Source organism: Anoplolepis gracilipes, chromosome 11 (genome assembly GCF_047496725.1).
Source record: "Anoplolepis gracilipes chromosome 11, ASM4749672v1, whole genome shotgun sequence".
NCBI lineage: Eukaryota > Metazoa > Arthropoda > Insecta > Hymenoptera > Formicidae > Anoplolepis > Anoplolepis gracilipes.
In genome coordinates this window covers 2,662,271-2,683,125 of record NC_132980.1, presented here as the reverse complement: position 1 = coordinate 2,683,125, position 20,855 = coordinate 2,662,271, and the positions used below count along the sequence as shown (strand labels likewise).

At 32.9% G+C, this 20,855-nt stretch overlaps 1 protein-coding gene across 1 annotated transcript; it reads right to left on the bottom strand.

Annotated features, from left to right (window-relative positions):
* Positions 1–19,569: 19,569 nt before the first annotated feature.
* On the bottom strand, positions 19,570–20,382 carry LOC140671355 (uncharacterized). Its single transcript, XM_072902605.1, has one exon. It carries the CDS (start codon positions 20,380–20,382, stop codon positions 19,570–19,572), a length of 813 nt encoding a protein of 270 aa, XP_072758706.1.
* Positions 20,383–20,855: the final 473 nt, after the last annotated feature.

Here is a 20,855-nt window from a genome sequence, read left to right as displayed (position 1 = left end):
GAACTGCAAATAATTAAAGATAAAACGAACAAACGTTTCGGGCTCCTGCTTTGAGCCTTCTTCAGCGCAATGTTAGTAAAAAACCGTAATATTCTTATATAATACTGTACATAAATACTTTATAACGTTCCCGATACGAACCTCATGCGGACTTAATCTATAAATTCGCAAGCTAAATGATATCGTAGTTACTGATCTCGTAGTTCTTCTATGACCTCCAAGGTTAGAAAGCCTGGAGACTCAACTTGAATTTTATATAAAGAAATGAAAGCTTGGCGACTTGATCTCAATCTCCGTTGAATTCTGGAAGGATGTCGGGATTTTTTTATAAAATAATTTTAATACAATGGAAGTAAGTCACCAAACTGTACAGGTAGATAATATCCCTACTTACAATATTAGATTGTTCCACAAAAAATATTTCTCTAAGCGTGACCGTTTAGTTCAAGATTCTGTCGATTACTGTCAACCGTATGGTAAGAAAGGCTCGTTTATATACAAGATCATGACTTTGAAATTTTTAGGAGTTTATTTACAATATTAAGTCATGATATAGTGTTGGTAGATTTTCTGTATCCGTCTGTAAGTTTAAACCATTCCTTTGTCTTTTAATAAAAATCATTTCGGATGTCAATCTTTTAATATAGAAGGGGTCTTCATCTAAAATCTCGACGTTATTCCATTTAAAATCATGGTCGTATAAAAGTCTGTGATTCGTAATGACAGATTGTTTATTAGTATTTCTTTTAATTTGTGACTTATGTTCCGAAATCCTTGTTTTTAGCATTCTCGACGTTTGACCCACGTATGTTGCATCACAATCGGAATAGCTGATTTTGTATACGACATTAGTTTTTTCAGTCTTCCGTTATTTAATAATAAGTCTTCCGTAACCGTAGAATTCATAAAAAACTTAGAAAACAATTTGAAAAAACTGCCAGTAGAAACCAGAATGCTACTTACTTGTTAGAGACAGATCAAAGAACATTATTAAGAAATCCCACATATTCCTATCCAAAATCACAACATAATGAATGGTTGGCCAGTGCATTCTCTAACACCAAAAGATTTCTCGATAATAATAAAGATATCATTCTAACACGAGCAGATAAGGGCAATGTCACTGTGGCTCTTGACAGAACGGAATACATAAATAAAGTAGAAAACTTACTCACAGACGAAGACACTTACTTAATTATTAAAAAAGATCTTATAAAGAAATTAATTTAGAATTTAAAAAGATTTATTATCGAGATGGAAGTACCATGGATACATTTCCAATGCCACGTATAAGCATCTTTTATTTACAGACGGTATTTTACCAAGGGCGTATGGTTTACCTAAGATCCATAAACCGAACACTCCGTATAGACTCATAGTATCTTCCATTAACAGTCCTCTTTACCGTCTCGCTTTGTTTTTACAAAAAATTATGAGCAAAAATTTTCCGAGAGCATTGAGTCACATTAACAATAGTTTTGATCTAGTCAACTATTTATCAAACATTTATATTGATGACAACATGATCTCTCTAGATGTGATCTCCTTATTCACTAACATCCCTACAGACGCTTTAGATAGTGTTGCGATTAGATGGACTTTTGTGCGGGATAATTGTGATTTGACTGAAACGGAATTTCTAAACGAAGTTAAATTAGTCCTACATTCAACCTTTTTCACTTTTAATAATATTATTTATCGTCAGACATTTGGTACCCCGATGAGTTCTCCCTTATCTCCAATCATAGCGGATATTGTCTTAAAAGACCTTGAAGAGAAAGCACTGCGCACGTTACGATTCACTTCTCCGTTTTACATCAGATACATTGATGACATTTTAATGGCGGCTCCCTCCGATTTTGTTGATTTAACCCTCTCTACATTTAACTAATTTCATGACAGATTACAATTCACTTTAGAGTTAGAACATGATAGAACTATTAATTTTTTAGACGTAACGCTTATAATTGAAAAACTTTTTAATTTTTGACTAGTTTCATAAATCAACATTTTCGGGGAGATAATTATTTTAACTCACAACACCCTCAATGTCAAAAGAAGGGTACGATCATTGGACTGGTGGACAGAGCCTTTTCATTATCACATCCAAAATTCCACACAAAAAACTTTGATCTCATTATCAAGATCCTCTTAGAAAATTGTTACCCTCTCAATTTGATTTTCAATGTCATTAATCAACGTATAAATATTAGATTGAGAAACGGGAATTCAACAAAATATGACTTTCGAAAATCAGTCCTCGTATTTTACTGTACTATTCTTACCTAATCTTACTAAACAGTTTAAGAATATCACAAAAAATCTAAATGTAAGATTGTCTTTCACTAGTAAATAAACTCAATAGGTTGATTAAAGGATAGAAGGATAGCATACCGAATAATCAAAAAACTAATGTCGTATACAAAATCAGCTGTTCCGATTGTGATGCAACATACGTGAGTCAAACGTCGAGAATGCTGAAAACAAAGATCTCGGAACATAAGTCACAAATTAAAAGAAATACTAATAAACAATCTGTCATTACGAATCACAGCTTTTATCCGACCATGATTTTAAATGGAATAACGTCGAGATTTTAGATGAAGACCCCTTCTATATCAAAAGATTGACATCCGAAATGATTTTTATTAAAAGACAAAGGAATGGTTTAAACTTACAGACGGATACAGAAAATCTACCAACACTATATCATGACTAATAAATAAGCTCCTAAAAATTTCAAAGTCATGATCTTGTATATAAACGAGCCTTCCTTACCATACGGTTGACAATAATCGACAGAATCTTGAACTAAACGGTCATGCTTAGAGAAATATTTTTTGTGGGACAATCTAATATTGTAAGTAGGGATATTATCTACCTGTACAGTTTGGTGACTTGCTTCCATTGCATTAAAATTATTTTATAAAAAAATCCCGACATTCCATCCTTCCAGAATTCAACGGGGATTGAGATCAAGTCGCCAAACTTTCATTTCTTTATATAAAAATTCAAGTTGAGTCTCCAGGCTTTCCAACCTTGGAGGCCATAGAAAAACTACGAGATTAGTAACTACGATATCATTTAGCTTGCGAATTTATAGATTAAGTCCGCATGAGGTTCGTATCGGGAACGTTATAAAGTATTTATGTACAGTATTATATGAGAGTATTACGGTTTTTTACTAACATTGCGCTGAAGAAGGCTCAAAGCAGGAGCCCGAAACGTTTGTTCGTTTTATCTTTAATTATTTGCAGTTCATTTACCAATTTTTAATCTTTAAGTCATCGATCATTGTATAATTATTGTTTTGAATACACTGAATTATAGAATTTATATGTTTATTGACTCTTTGTTATATTATATATTTTCGATTCACGTCTCGTTCTCTAGCCTATGACGATATTATTCTTATTTAAGTGAGAGCTATTATAATTCTTTTTATATATATATATTGCTGCGTCCGTGACGTCTGTATCTTCCGTGTAACGAAAGAAGTATCGATTGACTTTCAGCTGAGTCGGAAAATCAATATATTGATTTTCAATTACAAGACAATCAAAGGAACGTCGCATAGAAACGGAAATATTTTGAAAAGAGAATTTCGAGAGTCTCGTTCGGGATTTCTATCGAGAAAGATTACTCATGAGTATTGTAGTTGTGATCTGTATAATTATTACGTTTATAAAGGTTGTTCTGAATTTTAAGAAGTGTCTCTTTATTGCGTGTGTCAAGTGTGAGAAGAGAAGACGAATAGTTGCGTCGCGCGCGTTCGGAAAATAATATCGAAATCGTTCCGCGGACGTGACAATATATATATATATATATATATATATATATATATATATATATATATATATATATATATATATTACTTATAATATTTTTTTATATATATTATTTTATAAATTCGTATATTAATTGAGTTTTTCATAAATTAATAAATACTTTGGAAAACAATAGGCAACAAGAGCTGAATGACAATTATTACATATAAAAAATAAATTATAAAAATATATAAAAAATGAAAAATGAAAAATAATGAATGATAAAGGATAATACGGTATACAAATAAAGACAATAAAAATTAATGAATTAAAATAATAAAAATCGAAGGTGTATTCGTGTTCCATAGGTACAGGACAATAATAATTGAGAATCAAGACACTTATATATATAAAATAGAACAACCGCTAGAAATTAACAATTGAATTAGACATTAAAATATATGACAAAGTGCAAATATTTGTTACTAATCTGCGGACGTTTCGACTCCTTTTTTGTTCCTGAGTCGCAGTAGTGAATAAAAGTTATGGATCTCGCAAAATGTTCGCAAAGACATTATAAAGATAGGTCGGGTCTTAACATTCAGCTATTCGATGTGTACTCATTTTTGAAATCTCTCGGAGAACAATTAGAGAACGACAATAGTTAGTAACAGACGATGATATATTCACGGTTCTCTCAGAGCAAAATTGAACCAATTTCAACTTAAAAGTTAAGAGGCTCAAAGCTGAGACTAGATCAAGTGATTATCTGTAAAAAACACGCGAGCAATGTAAACTTTAATAAAGGCCTTCCAATTACAAGTTAGAATATCAATGTTAAAGGCATAAAAAGTAGGACAAAGCCAAGATCTTTAAAAAAACATAAACTTTAAAAAAAATTTTTTTTTTATAAAAAACCGGAGAATTGAGAAAATTTGAAATAAAAAACTCTTTTTATGTTATGAAAATCAACCATGAATCGTTATATTGTGAATAAGAATGAAGTCTGGTCAATTAATCGTCGAGTGAAAAATTAAATAATGTGTAAAAGTCTTGATGTGAATGTAGGTTGTAATAATTAGATAAGTCATATGTTATGTGTAGCAAATTTTTTTCCGTCAGTTAATTGTTAAGTGGAAAATTAAATAATGTGTAAAAGTTATGATATAAAAATAAATTGTAATAATTAAATAAGTCATAATATGGTATGTATAACAAGATTTTTTAATTTCGTTTAAATAAGTGTATAAAGTAGATATATATTGGGATTAGTGTTTATGTACAAGTATGTAATGCGGTTAATCGACCGGGTGTAATAACTTACATTGCTGTGTGGGACATTTTTGCACAAATGTATGTCGCTGCCAGATCTACCCGAAAGAATCTTTTTTTGAAACACTAACTGTTCTTCACTAAGGCAAGATTACAAATGACAAAAATAACCGCTTAAATGTATTTGTTTTCCATACATTTTATTAATCGTGCTAATCGAGCTAGTGATAAACAAGCACCCGATGATTTCAGGGTCATGCATGGAAAACAAATACATTTAAGCGGTTCTTTTTGTCATTAGTAATCTTGCCTTAGTGAAGAACAGTTAGTGTTTCAAAAAAAGATTCTTTCGGGTAGATCTGGCAGCGACATACATTTGTGCAAAAATGTCCCACACAGCAATGTAAGTTATTACACCCGGTCGATTAACCGCATTACATACTTAGTACATAAACACTAATCCCAATATATATCTACTTTATACACTTATTTAAACGAAATTAAAAAATCTTGTTATACATACCATATTATGACTTATTTAATTATTACAATTTATTTTTATATCATAACTTTTACACATTATTTAATTTTCCACTTAACAATTAACTGACGGCAAAAAATTTGTTACACATAACATATTATGACTTATCTAATTATTACAACCTACATTCACATCAAGATTTTTACACATTATTTAATTTTTCACTCGACGATTAATTGACCAGACTTCATTCTTATTCACAATATAACGATTCATGGTTGATTTTCATAACATAAAAAGATTTTTTTATTTCAAATTGCAATTTTCTCAATTCTCCGGTTTTTTACAAAAAAAAATTTTTTTTTTAAAGTTTATGTTTTTTTAAAGATCTTGGCTTTGTCCTACTTTTTATGCCTTTGACATTGATATTCTAACTTGTAATTGGAAGGCCTTTATTAAAGTTTACATTGCTCGCGTGTTTTTTACAGATAATCACTTGATCTAGTCTCAGCTTTGAGCCTCTTAACTTTTAAGTTGAAATTGGTTCAATTTTGCTCTGAGAGAACCGTGAATATATCATCGTCTGTTACTAACTATTGTCGTTCTCTAATTGTTCTTCGAGAGATTTCAAAAATGAGTACACATCGAATAGCTAAATGTTAAGACCCGACCTATCTTTATAATGTCTTTGCGAACATTTTGCGAAATCCGTAACTTTTATTCACTACTGCGCTGAGGACGACTCAGGAACAAAAAAGGAGTCGAAACGTCCGCAGATTAGTAACAAATATTTGCACTTTGTCATATATTTTAATGTCTAATTCAATTGTTAATTTCTAGCGGTTGTTCCATTTTATATATATAAGTGTTTTGATTCTCAATTATTATTGTCCTGTACCTATGGAACACGAATACACCTTCTATTTTTATTATTTTAATTCATTAATTTTTATTGTCTTTATTTGTATACCGTAATATCCTTTATCATTCATTATTTTTCATTTTTCATTTTTTGTCTATTTTTATAATTTATTTTTCATATGTAATAATTGTCATTCAGCTCTTATTGCCTATTGTTTTCTAAAGTATTTATTATTTTATAAATCCGAAAAAAATAAACTTATAATTATATGCAGGGTGTTTCAAAAGCTCACGGAATAACTTCAAGAGGTGATAGAGGAGGGCGTAACGAGTATTTTTTGTTAAGTAATGTAGGGTTGGGGTCGCTTCGTTATGTCAACAGGCGACGCGCAAGTATGCGCCGTATACAACACATCTCGTTTGCTGGTAGTGTTTGTTTATTTTTTGTGGTTAGGTTACAGGAATTTCTTAAACTAACTATCATTGACCTGTAAACAAAGTTCACAGCAGTGAACCATTATTGATTATCGGATTCTCTAAAAAATTCTCTATTGCTACTGATGTGCTGTTTTGTCTGCAATCTAGCTTGCAGCCTTGATTTACAGGTCAATGGTAGTCAATTCGAGCAGTTCCTGTAACTATTATACACAACTACAAAATATAAATTATGCTGCGGGCTTTTGAAACACACTGTGTAATTATATATGATTATATATATAATTTATAATATATTTGAAATTTGGCGCGATCTGACCATATATAATATAATTTGTGCATATATGTATAATTAAATCTGAAATTTGACGCGATGTGATTTAATCATATATAACAATATCCGAAATTTGGCGTGATATGATCTTATCTTTATACATATAATTATATTCGGCAAACTCTGTTTTCATATATAATCAGATTTAACCAAATATGATTATATGTATACATATATAAAGATATTGTCATATAAGATCATATTGCGCCATTTTTCGTATATTATTATATATGATCATATAAAATTACATATTACCAGATCTTTTTATATCTAATTATGTATTTTTACATCTGACCATATTAAACCCATTTTTTCTCGGGAATTAATAGAGGTATATACATTTAAACCGAACAGTGTAAAGCGTAAAATATATTTTACATAAAAAATGATTAATAAGTAAAGTAAATGAAAAAGTGTACATCTCATTACAGATATTTAGTACCGGATTATCATACTTCACTGTTCTTTACTCTGTTCAAAATTGACAAGATGTGTCAATTAATTTAATCATCAACAATAGTGAGAAGAGATAGTTGGATACAAACAATATTGTTATCTACAAAACAGCTTAATTGACCGGTAAAACTTCTGTAAACGTTTACGCTCTGATTTTGATAAATTTTTATAGCCCCGTACTGTAACACTAAATGTAGTTAAATAAATGTAATCGCCACAAGTGCAATTTGTGGCAATGTCTAGTTTCAAATTCAATCCATTCAAAATTTAAATTTTTTTAATTATCTGACTAAATAAACAATTTTTAAGATTTGTATATGAAAAAAATATTGAAATTTAAAAATATTTTATTGAAATATTTTATTTTATTAATGTGTTATAAGACTGTACACACTAATATGTCAAAATATTATTATTTAAAAAAAAAGAAAAAAACAAGAAAAAGTTTTTATTTTCTTACATTTTTTAATACAATCAGTGTCTGGACAATAATAATAACAAGTTAAAATTAATTAAATTTAATTAAACTTAACTTAAACTATTGTAATTTAAATAAAACAGGGTCTATAATTATATAGTTTCGAATTCGAGTACCGAGTGATGTGAGTTAGATCTCGCGTAAAAAGTTGCAAACTCACATGAAACCTTATAACATCGACGATGTAAGGAATGTTAAAGACCAGTCATGGACAAATTGTGGTTATCAAGGGGATCTGAGTGCCAGGAGATAATTGAAGAACGGTCACATTAGCCACAGTTTTTCATATTGGAAATAATTACACGGTTATTTGAATTACACGAATATTTTAGCAAACATATTATACAATTATAAAACAACATATACAATTTTTAGCTCATCCTGCAATTGTTTTATTATAGAAAATGTATAGATTGTTTATGTAGCTGTTTCGAGAATAACAAAATAAACATTTTATTATATCATATTACTTGCTTTTTACCGACAATGTACAGAATTATTTACCTACAATGCACAGAAATTATTTTCAACTAATTTACTGTATATTACTGTATTATTACTGCAATAAGACTGTTATACTACCGTAAAAATACTATAGTTTACATAAGTATTACGCAATAACTTTTTTTTATGTTACACTAACTTTAATACAATCAGGCGATGTATAGGTCTCGCTTTGCGCGAAAAGTCATGCGGAACCGTAAAATTAAAAAACGATTATCAAATGGAATTTATAGGGTAAGTTAAAGAAACTTGATGATTTTCAAAATACAATAAAAAAATAAGGTAAATATGCATAAGTACTACCCCAAAGAAATCTCAAATTTTTTTTATTGTAGTCAACAAAACTAGTGCGAAGATAGTACGTACAAGTGTTTTTACGAAGGTGCAAGTCTTTTTATAAGTTTTAAATAAAAAAATTACATAAATAAATTTATTAGTTAGTTTCATAACACACACATACACATACACACACACACACACACGCACATTATTTGGTTGCTTTGATAAGAAAAGTATGCAAATATATGATAGACAATCATAGACCTAACAAGTATAGACTATGCGTTTGAAACAAGGGATGAACCAAAAGTAGAAAAAAAGTAAAAAAAAAAGACAACATGCTTTGGTCACCTATTCTGTTCTTATCTTTTACAAGGAAAGGGTTGGAAGTATCCCTCTCCGATTTTAATGAGCTTTGAATATGTTGTAGTCTAGGTCAAAATAGGACACACGTATTTTTTTATATGTGCTCTTACGGCCGTTAAGGGGATCCAACAGTGAATGTCGAACTCTAACGGGATAGCGTCCTCATACCGACTGAATCGATAATACTGATAATTTCAATTCCATCGTTATCGACCAAATCTAAATATCTTTATACATATAATAGCGATTTCTGCTATTGTTTTCAATAATCAGATAACATTTAACATTTTTACTCTATTGTCTCGTACATGTTTATTTGAACATATCTCAGCGAATAGATAATAGAAAAATAGATGTGTATCTGCCTTTATAACATTTTTTTGTCTTTATTTATTTCAACACAATTTCGCAATATTACTTATATTGGTTATGTGTTTTTCTAAAAAGAATGAAGTTTGACTTTATGTGTATATGTGTATATGTGTGTGTAATAATAGTATAACTTCAAACTTAACATAAAGTCAAACTTCATTCTTTTTAGAAAAGCACATAACCAATTGTAATGATTCGCCTTTCCCGACGTCTCGGACAAGCTCGTCGGTTCCAGGATTCGGGAGAAGGACAGGCACGGCGGGTGATAGACTACTCCTCTTTTTCTCTGGTCGTGTTTAATCGAGTTTATTATTATCCGTACATTCATTCGTGGATGCGGTATTTGCAGTAGCGGGGGAAATATGTACAAGGGGCGGTATATACAAGTTGAGCCGTCGGTGTTAGCCTTGACGACGCTGGCTCGGTGGTGGCGTCTTGGAGTCGGACGGCTCGGCGATTCGGTCGGTGGCGTGCGTCCTGGTGGTGGACGACTTGGTTCGGTCGGAGGCGTCCTGGTGGCGGACGACTTGACGGTTCGGTCGGCGGCGCGCATCCTGGTGGTGGACGGCTCTCTCTCTCTCTCTCTCTCTCTCTCTCTCTCTCTCTCTCTCTGGTCTCCCGAAGACGGGCGGATTGGTGGGTGTCGTCCGGAAATGGACGGATGTCAACGTTATTTGCCTGGAGACGGGCGGGTTGTGTGTTGGCGTTCGGATACGGACGGTTTCGATCTCGTGCACGGGACCGGAGGCCGGGGACGCCCGGTCGGTTCAACGAAAACACTCGTTGTCCGGAGGATGGTCGGACTAGGTGCCCCGGAGGCCGGGGACGCCCGGTCGGTTCAACGAGAACGCTTGTTGTTCGGAGGATGGTCGGACAAGGTGTCGGAGGCCGCGGACGCCTGGTCGGTTCAACGAGAACTCTCGTTGTCCGGAGGATGGTCGGACAAGGTGCCGGAGGCCGGGGACGCCCGGTCGGTTCAACGAGAACGCTCGTTGTCCGAAGGATCGTGGTAGAGGATAGTCGCTGGTGTCTGGAGCCTCGAGAGAACTTTCTCAAGGAAGGATCAGGACTAGGTGCCGGCTCTCTGGCCGAGCCGGCTTATATACCCGTTGGCCGGCCTCCCACTCTCGGTTCCGAGCAGAGTAGGGAGGCGGTCGAGTGGGGAGACCGGGAGCCCCAACGCCGTAATGTTTGGTGGCGCTGATTGTTTTACAGGGGCGGTTGTTTGGCCCCTGGTGACTTCGTCACACAATATAAGTAATATTGCGAAATTGTGTTGAAATATATAAAGAATATGCAATAAAAAATAGGATGTTCCATTTAAAAAAATCGACCTTCAAACAACTATTCAAGGTCAAACCAATGGTACCATCTTATGGTCTCCTCAAAACTGTACAACTTTTGTCTGAAACATTTTTCTCTAAAACGCTCTGTTTCCGAGATAAAAGGGTGGTATATATGCAGGGTGTCCATGACCACTTGTACCAAAGAAAACACATAGTTATCTTTAAGAAAAAATCTGAATTTGCAACTAGCAGTTACACATTTTTACTTTAACATAATTATGTGTTTTAATTACGCCAATTGATTTGTCTCATTATTCTGTGCATAAAAGTATTAGGATAAGATAATCGACAAATGAATATTTTACGAGATATCTTGTATTTTATGTCAAAATATTGCAACCTTTAAGTCTCATAACTCAAATAATACTTAATGAAAAATACTTTATCATAAGTGTTTTGGAAAGCTCTTGAGGTAAACTACAAAAATATGCAATAATATATAGGGTGTCTCGTTTAAAAAATTCAAGGTGATCTTTACATGACCGTCAAACAACTATTCAAGGTCAAACCATGGTACCATCTTATGGTCCCCTCGAAACCATACAACTTTTGTCTGAAACATTTTTCTCTCCCGGGCTTTTCGAGATATTCGACTGGATGGATTAAAATGGTCCACCCTGTATATATATATATATATACACATATATACACACACATATATACCCAGTAAACACAAAACAACAGTAATGTAACATCAATGTTATAATTTCCCACTCAACAATGTAATTACAATATAACATGCTTTGTATATAACATTTATAGTGTTGAGTGAGAAATTATAACAATGTTATATTACTGTTGTTTTGTGTTTACTGGGTATATAGTCACACTTCATTCTTTTAAAGCAAATAATAAATATAAGAAATATTGTGTTCAAATACATAAAAGCGGATAAAGCAGATACATCTATTTTACTGTTATGTATAAGTTTAGATACATTTAAATAAAGGTATAAAAGACGATAGATCAGCAAAAATGTGAAATGTTTTGAATATTGAAAATATAGAATGGGCCCCTCTATCACCCATTCCCGTGAGAACGCAACCAAAATATTTTATTTATTTTTACATCTTTCCGATTTTAATTAACGAACAAGATTGAGGCATCTTTTTCTGCAGTTTCTGCAAGATAATGATAATTCATTTAGGAAAAAGCAGCAGTTTATTGCTTTCTATAATGTTAAAAAGATGCTCTCTCTCATACATTTAACATTGTTCGAGTAACTTCCTTCACAAGGATTGCCTTCTAAGGCTATAGTTGTGGTGAAAGCTACAACATAAATTCCACAACTTATGCCATCAGGTTGTATTTTAACTTTTTCAAAAATAATATCACTTTTACTTATTGTAGGATAAAGTAGATGTATATAGTTTTTCTCTTTAGCTACCAACTTGTCGTATGTACAGCCAGGTAGACTGTCATATACGTGAAGTTTGATGCCATCAAAGAAAATACATCTACAGTGATCACTACAATTCCCTCCAATGATTTGTAAGCTTTTCTTACTCTGACTGGCTGCAATCATATGAGGGAACTCCAGATATTGCACACTTTGTGTTTCATAATCTGAAGTTTCTCTAACGATACGCAAAAAACGATCTAATGATTCATCGTTTATTTTGCTATCGACAGGCAAGATATTATTCATTATAAAAAGAGAGGAGCAATCGCGTTTAAATTTTTTTCATGTCTTGCTAAATTATCTTTAGTTATATCACGTTTATTATTTGAATAATTAACTATGATACAATCATCATCTTGATCTGTATCCAAAGCAGTAGCACCAGTAGAAGCAGCAGCAGCAGTAGCAGTAATTGCTGCTTCTGTGGGTAAAAAATAAGTTTTAAATCTTTTTCTTTCTTGGAGATTTTCGTTTTCTATAATATTTTGCCGAACAAATTTTCGATTAATTAATTGTTTAGCTGCTTCCACTTTAGCTTCTGTGATATAATTTAAATCTCTGATTGGCATATGCTTATTATAGCGACTATCCAATATTCTGAAAGCATGCATTCGTGATAAAAGCGTGTTAAAAAAGACAGTATTTGATTTTTCTAGAACGTATTGTCTGTACTAATCTGCACTATTTTAATACTTTTCGGCGCCCAAACAGCAAAAATGCAATATTCTCGCTGTGTTATATTCAATTGACCTTGAACTTAATAAAAATATCGGTGATTCTGATTCATTTTACTAGAATCTTTTATCAAAGATGGCTTTTAAAGAAGACAATGTCTCTATGGCTTTTTCTGCTGTTAAATGTTCAGCCGACAAAGCATTTAATTTACACAAGACCATTTTCTTCAATAAGTCCGTCAGGAAACGCACCCAAGAATGGATTATTAGTATCGATAAATAATCCGCAACGTTTTATCTCTTTATTTAATTTCATGGCCAGTTCTTTCCTTGTTATTTCCTTTTTATCGCGACCATATTTCATAGCCGCAATATCAATAGATGGAGGATATAAAATATTTTTTATAGTTGCAGCACAAGACGTTGTCGGTCTCATGCGACATACGGTTCCAAAATTAGATGCTGTTAACATTTCACGTCTTAATGACAACCATAATTCGGACTTATTTTGGTCTCTGGTATCAAGTTAAATTTTTTGCCAATTTTTTCCATTTTCGGATAACTTTTCTAAATTATTTTGTCGAAGTTGTTCGAACATATCGGATGGAAGATCCGGTTTTTGTGATTGCGGACCGTAATAACGATCTGTTCCTGACTCCTGTTTTAATTTTTTCTGTCTTCCCTATGTTTGTCGAGATTCTCTGGTTTTTGCAACTTGTATTTGTCGTCGTTTTTCCAGATTCTCGATAATAGGCGGAACAGTTTTACACATACTTTAATACAATTGTGTGAGGACGTGTTGCGTATTGTATTGAACTTACTGCTCCCGCAACTTGCATTGTAAGAGCTTCGTTTACCAAAATTAATACACTTTCCACCTATTTCTTTGCAGATTATCGAATTGAACGATTCTGCAGGATTATTGGTTATTTAGCAACAAGCTGTCGGAATAACCATTGAGATATTTGATGGCACCTTCTATTTTTTTATACAGGCCGTATTTTTCTAGAACTGCTACATAATTTGTTGTTTCAGTACCATTATCTTTGCATATACCGCGTGCTTCGCATCGCTTATGTTCACCAAAAATATGGCTAGGAATGTTCAATATATCTTTTTGTAATTCCATAGCCTTATGATGTTGAGGTATTTGTTCCTCTTTTCTCCGTAGCTCGGCGGTCTTTTCTATTTCTTTACGCAGATTTAAAATGTTGTGCTTTACAACATTTCACAATTTTACAAAACCATGCCGTCTCTGCGTGGTTTTTGGCTGAGTCGTCTCTGCCACAGCTTTCAGCTTTTTACATAAATTGCGAAGCAAGTGATTAGTACATTCTATTTTTTTTTACTATCACATTATGTTCACTGCATGGTCTGTTATCAACAATGGCCTAATATACACTACTGTCACCATCAGCAACAAGTTTTGTAAATCAGTCCATGCATTTCGAGGCTACATTTGAAACCTTCCACGATCGCATCGCTTTCCATACTTGTGGAGCTTGCGTTGCGATCAAAGTTTTTGTAGCATTTGTAAGCTCTTGGTTCAATACCTTTACGCTCTGCTACATTACATAATGTGCAGTACTTATTGTGGATACCGACGAAGAGAATCTTTCCCGGGCGGTAATCAATTATGGCTCCAATACCGGAAAAAGAGTCGTAGGCGTTGCCGTACGATCTCTTCATCCAACTACCATCCGTCACGACTGTTATATACGGAATACCGTTTATAACTTCGTTTTTTTCCAGAACGAGCTGCTTTCCAACTTCGGCAGCCATTTTCATATTTTCAATGGCTGTCTTTTGAAAATCGTCAACTACATTCTCTCTGTATTTGACGTAAGTTGTTTCGGACATGCAAGGAACATTTATGGCTGCACACAGCTCTTCAAGCTGGGCATAACCAATTCCCATTGTAACAGTACCTGCTACAACAGCTGTATTAATGTCCAATGTTCCCGATTTTCTGGGTTTTGACCAAATGTTGGCTTCATAATTGCACATTTGGCACTTGAAAAACAATTGCGTCATGAACCCAATGCGACGAGAATTTATGAGTTTGTTTAAAAACTCTGGTTCTAAACTCGAAATTTGCGCGCAACGGACTCTAGTGACGGTGCGTTCTGGCCCTCGTTCTATCGGAGGACACATGCTCAAGAGAGGGAGAAGGACCGAATCGAGCTTCTAAAACTTGACAGCGTCGCTTTCGTTCCTTCTTTTTTAGTTCTTTTTCTTCTGTTGGGAAGCAAGCTCAGTTTTCCTTTGTCGTTCAGCCATCTTGTTCTTTTTTTTCTTTTTGAAACAGTTAAAGATACAGAATTCGGTTATAATTAAAGACACAGAATTTGGTTTTAACACGATCAAAGAAATGTGCAAAAAAAATAATGTATATTATCGTGAGATTGAAGGAACGGAAATTATAAGCCGTCTTTGCAGCCACAAGAAAGTTTTCAAAAGGGTCGAAATTTTCGTTCGACAAACGTGGCATTCTCTGGTTTCATTTTGCAAATATCCAGTGTGGCATTGTGGCAATTTTTCTTTCAAGTAAGAATAATCTTTGTTGTGACACATGCATCTCAGAGTTTTCGTTCTGATTCTTTGTAAGGCTTATCAAAAGGCAGTGTTCGAGCCTACAAGAAAGAAGTGTCTCACATCCGTTTCGTTATAAGGCTCACTTACAGTTATTGTTCGAGCCTACAAGATTCAATTCTTATATACCTTTCATTCTGACAAGGCGTAAGGCTACCTACAGTTATCGTTCGAGCCTACAAGATTTTATTCTCATATACGTTTCTTTGTAAAGCTCACCTACAGTTATTGTTCGAGCCTGCAAGATTCAATTCTTATAAACTTTTCGGTGTAAGGCTCACCTAAAGTTATTGTTCAAGTCTATTATACTTAACTCTTATACGTTTTAAGGTGAACTCAGTTAAAAATAGTTCGACCTCACATTAATCATTATTTTTTTTATTTCCTAATTAACTGTATTCTTAATTATCCTCTAGTCGATTTTCAATGTGATATATTAATTGATAATAAAGATCGAATTTAAGTTTATTATGTATCAATATATAGAAATTTCTATTTTAATTTAATTTAATTTAATTTTCATATGTATTAAAGCTGTTTATTTACTTAAACGAGTGAAGTCTCCTTTGTTTATTAACTGAACTCTTTGTAATGTATTATTTTAGTCATTAGTATAACTTTATTTAGAAATCACATTTATTAATCTCTTTATGTTTGAGAATCATTTTGAATAATAATTTTCCTTTGCCTTTTCTTTCTTTTTTTGTTGTTCCTTCTGATTAAATAAAGAGGCATATAATTCATCAATTCCTTTTTTTTTATTTCTATACCGCCCAGAATTCTCCGGCATATTCTAACAGAGTTTCCAATCTTTAAATTGGCATTCTATACTTCGCGCATGATTATTGATATGTTCTATGGATTTATTTCCATATGAAAGAAATATCGACAATGCGACGGCCTTCAGGCATGCTTTCCTGGATATAATTTGTATCCAGAGGGCCATTATCGATAACAAAATAGTTATCTTCACAATGATCGACATTTTCATTACACATATCTGTATCTGAGGTTGACTCCAGGCACGGTATTGTCTGGGTACTAACGTTCGAATCCGTCACATCAAGAAGTGATTCTATCGATTTACGAAAATCGATGGATCCGTCGACAGTATCCGTACTAATGTTAGTGCTCTTGGAGTCATCTTCGGTCTTTATTAGCTTCAATAATTGTCACCTGCAAAAAATAAATTAATATTATGTAAAGTGATACAAAAAGATTTATTTTATCACTTTTAATAATATTCTTCGAAAAATAAATGCACAGTCTTTTGTTTACAAATAATTATTTAATTGGTACTAAAAATTAATAATTATATATTTTGATAACAAATACGTTTTCAATATTTTGAAAAAACTGTAGTTCTTATGCAAACCGCATCTGATATACAGTATTTTTCAACCAGCACACGAATAAATCGTCTCTGGGATAAATAGTTTCAGAGTGTTCATGCAAACCACATCTGGTATAAAATATTTTTTCATCCAGCACACGAATAGATCGCCTCTGGGATAAATAGTTTTTAAATACCCAGCACACGGAAATCGCCTCTGGGATAAATAGTTTCAGAGTGTTCATGCAAACCATATTTGATATAAAATATTTTTTCATCCAGCACACGAATAGATCGCCTCTGGCATTAACTACTATAAATATATACATATACTCTATATATTAAATAAATTTTTATTTTAATATTAAATAAACAAAAGACTGTACTTTTATTTTCCAAATATAGTAACTGTTTCACGATTATTTGTGTGCATGCGTGCGTGCGTGCGTGCGTGCGTGCGTGCGTGCGTGCGTGCGTGCGTGCGAGCGTGCGTGCGTGCGTGCGTGCGTGCGTGCGTGCGTGCGTGCGTGCGTGTGTGCGTGCGTGCGTGCGTGCGTGCGTGCTGTGTGTGCGTGCGCGCGCGCGTGAATATGCACATAAATAATAATAAGAAATAGTGTAATAACACAAAAGATATTTTTGCGAAAAATTTCAATTATTCAAAAAAAAAAAAGACAAAATTAATCAAATTCAGTCAAATGTAATTTTTTTTCAAGAATTGGGTATTCAAGACACAAAATGTACTGCTACAATCATGATTTAAAGAATCGCCAATAATTGTATACAGATTTTAATTGTATAGCTATATTTTTATTAGTTTTTCTTCTAATGTGCTATTCAAGAATTTCAAAATATTTAAAAATTTATGTGGACATTTTTCAAAAGTGCATAACTAAAAAAAGATAATTTTAATTGATATCCGATATAAAAATTATTAATTATTTTTTGAAGTTATTAATTTCTGTAATTTGATTTTTAAATAATATTTTTTTTTAAGAAGTAAAACAATAATTTTTCGCCAAAATATCTTTTCCGAACATTTTATATAAAAATAATGTATAATAGTATATATGTATATATATACATATACATATATGTATATATATATATATATATATATGTATACATGTATATATATATGTATATATATATGTATACATATATAAATGGATTGATAGTTGCAATTAGAAATATATAGGGTAGACTGAATACAGTTGCAACATTTTGACTTCATTGCTTGTAGAAGGTTTAATTATGACAGCTACATAAAAAATGATTAGTGTTCCATAAAGTGTCATCATTTGACTACAAACAGGCAATACTTCTGTTCCTTGTTACTACGATTAGGATTCAGAAGAGAAGTCTAAAAGGTGAATCGTAAAATGTTACAACCTACCCCAGCCTCAGGACGGTTGTCCTTACAAGGGTGTAGGGTCGATAGTAACACATTAAAAGCTCCGAAATTAGTAGAAAAATAATGTTTATGTGAGCAAAAAGTTACAATCAGCCATCATTAGATTATCATAGTTCATAAGGCACAAATATTTACGCTTTATAGCGTAACTAATTAACTAAAAATACTTTTCTTAGTCACAGTAATTTTGATTAATGTTATATTAATAAACTTAAAATTAAACGAGTATTATAGTTTGAATCAGATTTAATCTAGAAGTCTTATTAGCTTTTCTTATAATGAATTTAACCTAAAGTTACTAAATACGAAGAAAATAATGAAATAAACTTTTTTAAGTTCAAACAAAAAACATAGAAAACATAATTTTCTTTATAATCAATTAAAATCTAAAACAAAAAGAAACGAAGAAAACAATGAAATAAACTTTTTTAATATAAGAAAAAAACATAGTAAATGTGATTAGTCGGTATCACAATTATGGCACACATAATACTGATTTCCAGCAGTGCACTTCTCATGAGCCCAGTTCTTACAATCGACACACTGGATCCACTTTTCTCCAGGCTTGCTCTTACTATAAGATTCAACACATACCAAACAGAAACAATCTTTATCCACAGAGGATGTATCCTGAGGAAGAGTGTCTTTTCTTTTGATATACGTTGTGTTTCTCTTTTTGTTGTTTGCACTTTTTTTCTTTTTATTTTCTTTGTCAGCAAAATTCTTTAATTTCTTTTTCGACTGTGCTCTCTTCTTTTTGTTCTCTGTTTCTTCTTTTGTTATGATTTCTTTTTCAGGACTATCAGTGTAAATTGCCGTGTATCTTTTTTTCCTTCCTCTGTTTGTAACTTTTCTTTCAGAAGCTTTTGGGAGAGGCCTAACTAGTTCCGGTGAAAAAACAACATTACTGGTCGATGGTATATTTGTATTTTCAGATAGTGCACTTGTCAGTGTATCGCGTTTAGAAGTCACTTCTTCCGATGCTTCAGTTAAAAAGCCTTGCTGATTTTTGGCAGTCTTAGCTTTTTCTTCTGTTGCAACCTCATCTGGTAATAAATCTTGAACAATCTCTTGCTGGTCTTGAGTTTCAGTCGGCATCTCAACAGAATTTAAAGGATTTATATTTATTGTTTCTATAGGAGCATTAGGATTTGGTCTGTCCGTTACATACGACGGAGCAAAATCAACTTCAGTAAATAAATTTCAATTGAATGGGAATATTCCAGTATTTCTGAAACCGGCTTGAATGTTGGATGAAGTCACTGCCAATGGAAAAGCGGTAGCAACGATACTAGAAATATCATATATTTTCATAGTTTTTTCTGGATTGTTGTGGATCCAAGCATTACTGGCAGTGTTAATGGCTTTCTTAAGTGGCCCATATACAGATCTATCAAGCGGCTGGAGCTTATGTGTGCAATGTGGAGGAAATGATAAAAGGACGATCCCATTCTCCTTGCAAAAGTCCAGAGATCTTATATTGACATGCGATAAATGATCGTCAATCAACAGTAATACCTTGTGAGATGGAGAAGCATTTGAATACTTTTGAAAATGTTTCAAAAAGACTAAGAAATTATCCTCCTGCATCCAGCCTGATGGATTTGCCGCACCAACACAACCAACAGGTCCACCCTTTATAAAATGATCTTGGAATTTAACTCTTGGAAAAACAAACATAGGCGGTAGAGTGTTACCCAAAGCATTTACAGCAGCAGCTAATGTAACAAGCGTTCCACGTTCAGCTGAGGTTATGGCTCCTACTTGTTGTGTTCCACGTTTGGCTATTATTTTGTTAGGTTTATGAACTGTCGTAACTCCAGTCTCGTCCATATTGTAAATATCTTGTGGTTCGAAATGATGATGATCCAAGACTTTTTCTAAATTATCGTAAAAAGCATCAACATTTATTCGATTGAAACTTGTAGCTCTGGTCAAACTGGTTGCTTGGGCTGCTCTTACTGACAATTCGGCATTTCTTGTCATAAAGAAACGAAACCATTCTTCTCCGGCCATTTCGTTTTCATCCCAGGTGTTTGGTCTGGCAAGGTCATACTTTATAGCTAACTCAAGTGCCAATTTTCTTACTTCTTTTTTTGTAAGTCCAAAATATGTCGGCGCAACGGATCAAATATTTTAATAGTTCTCTTTCATGCTCTTGAGTGAAAACTTTGTTATGAGCTCTATAACCCATTTCTACAGGAAAATTTACATTATCGACAGCAGCTTTCTTTTTTCTTTTACATCTTGTTAGGGACACATGACATAAATTGTATTTTTTTGCTGCCGATCGTACTGACATTCCATTTTTTATATCTTCGTACACCTCCATATAACAGGTTATGTTATGCTCTCTTTGTTAGACGTTTGCGTACGCGTGGCATCTAGAAAACAAAATAATCAATTTAATATACAAGTAGTTTGATATACAAAACAAAATAATCAATTTGATATACTAGTTTGATATACGTGGGTACGGTTGTAACGTT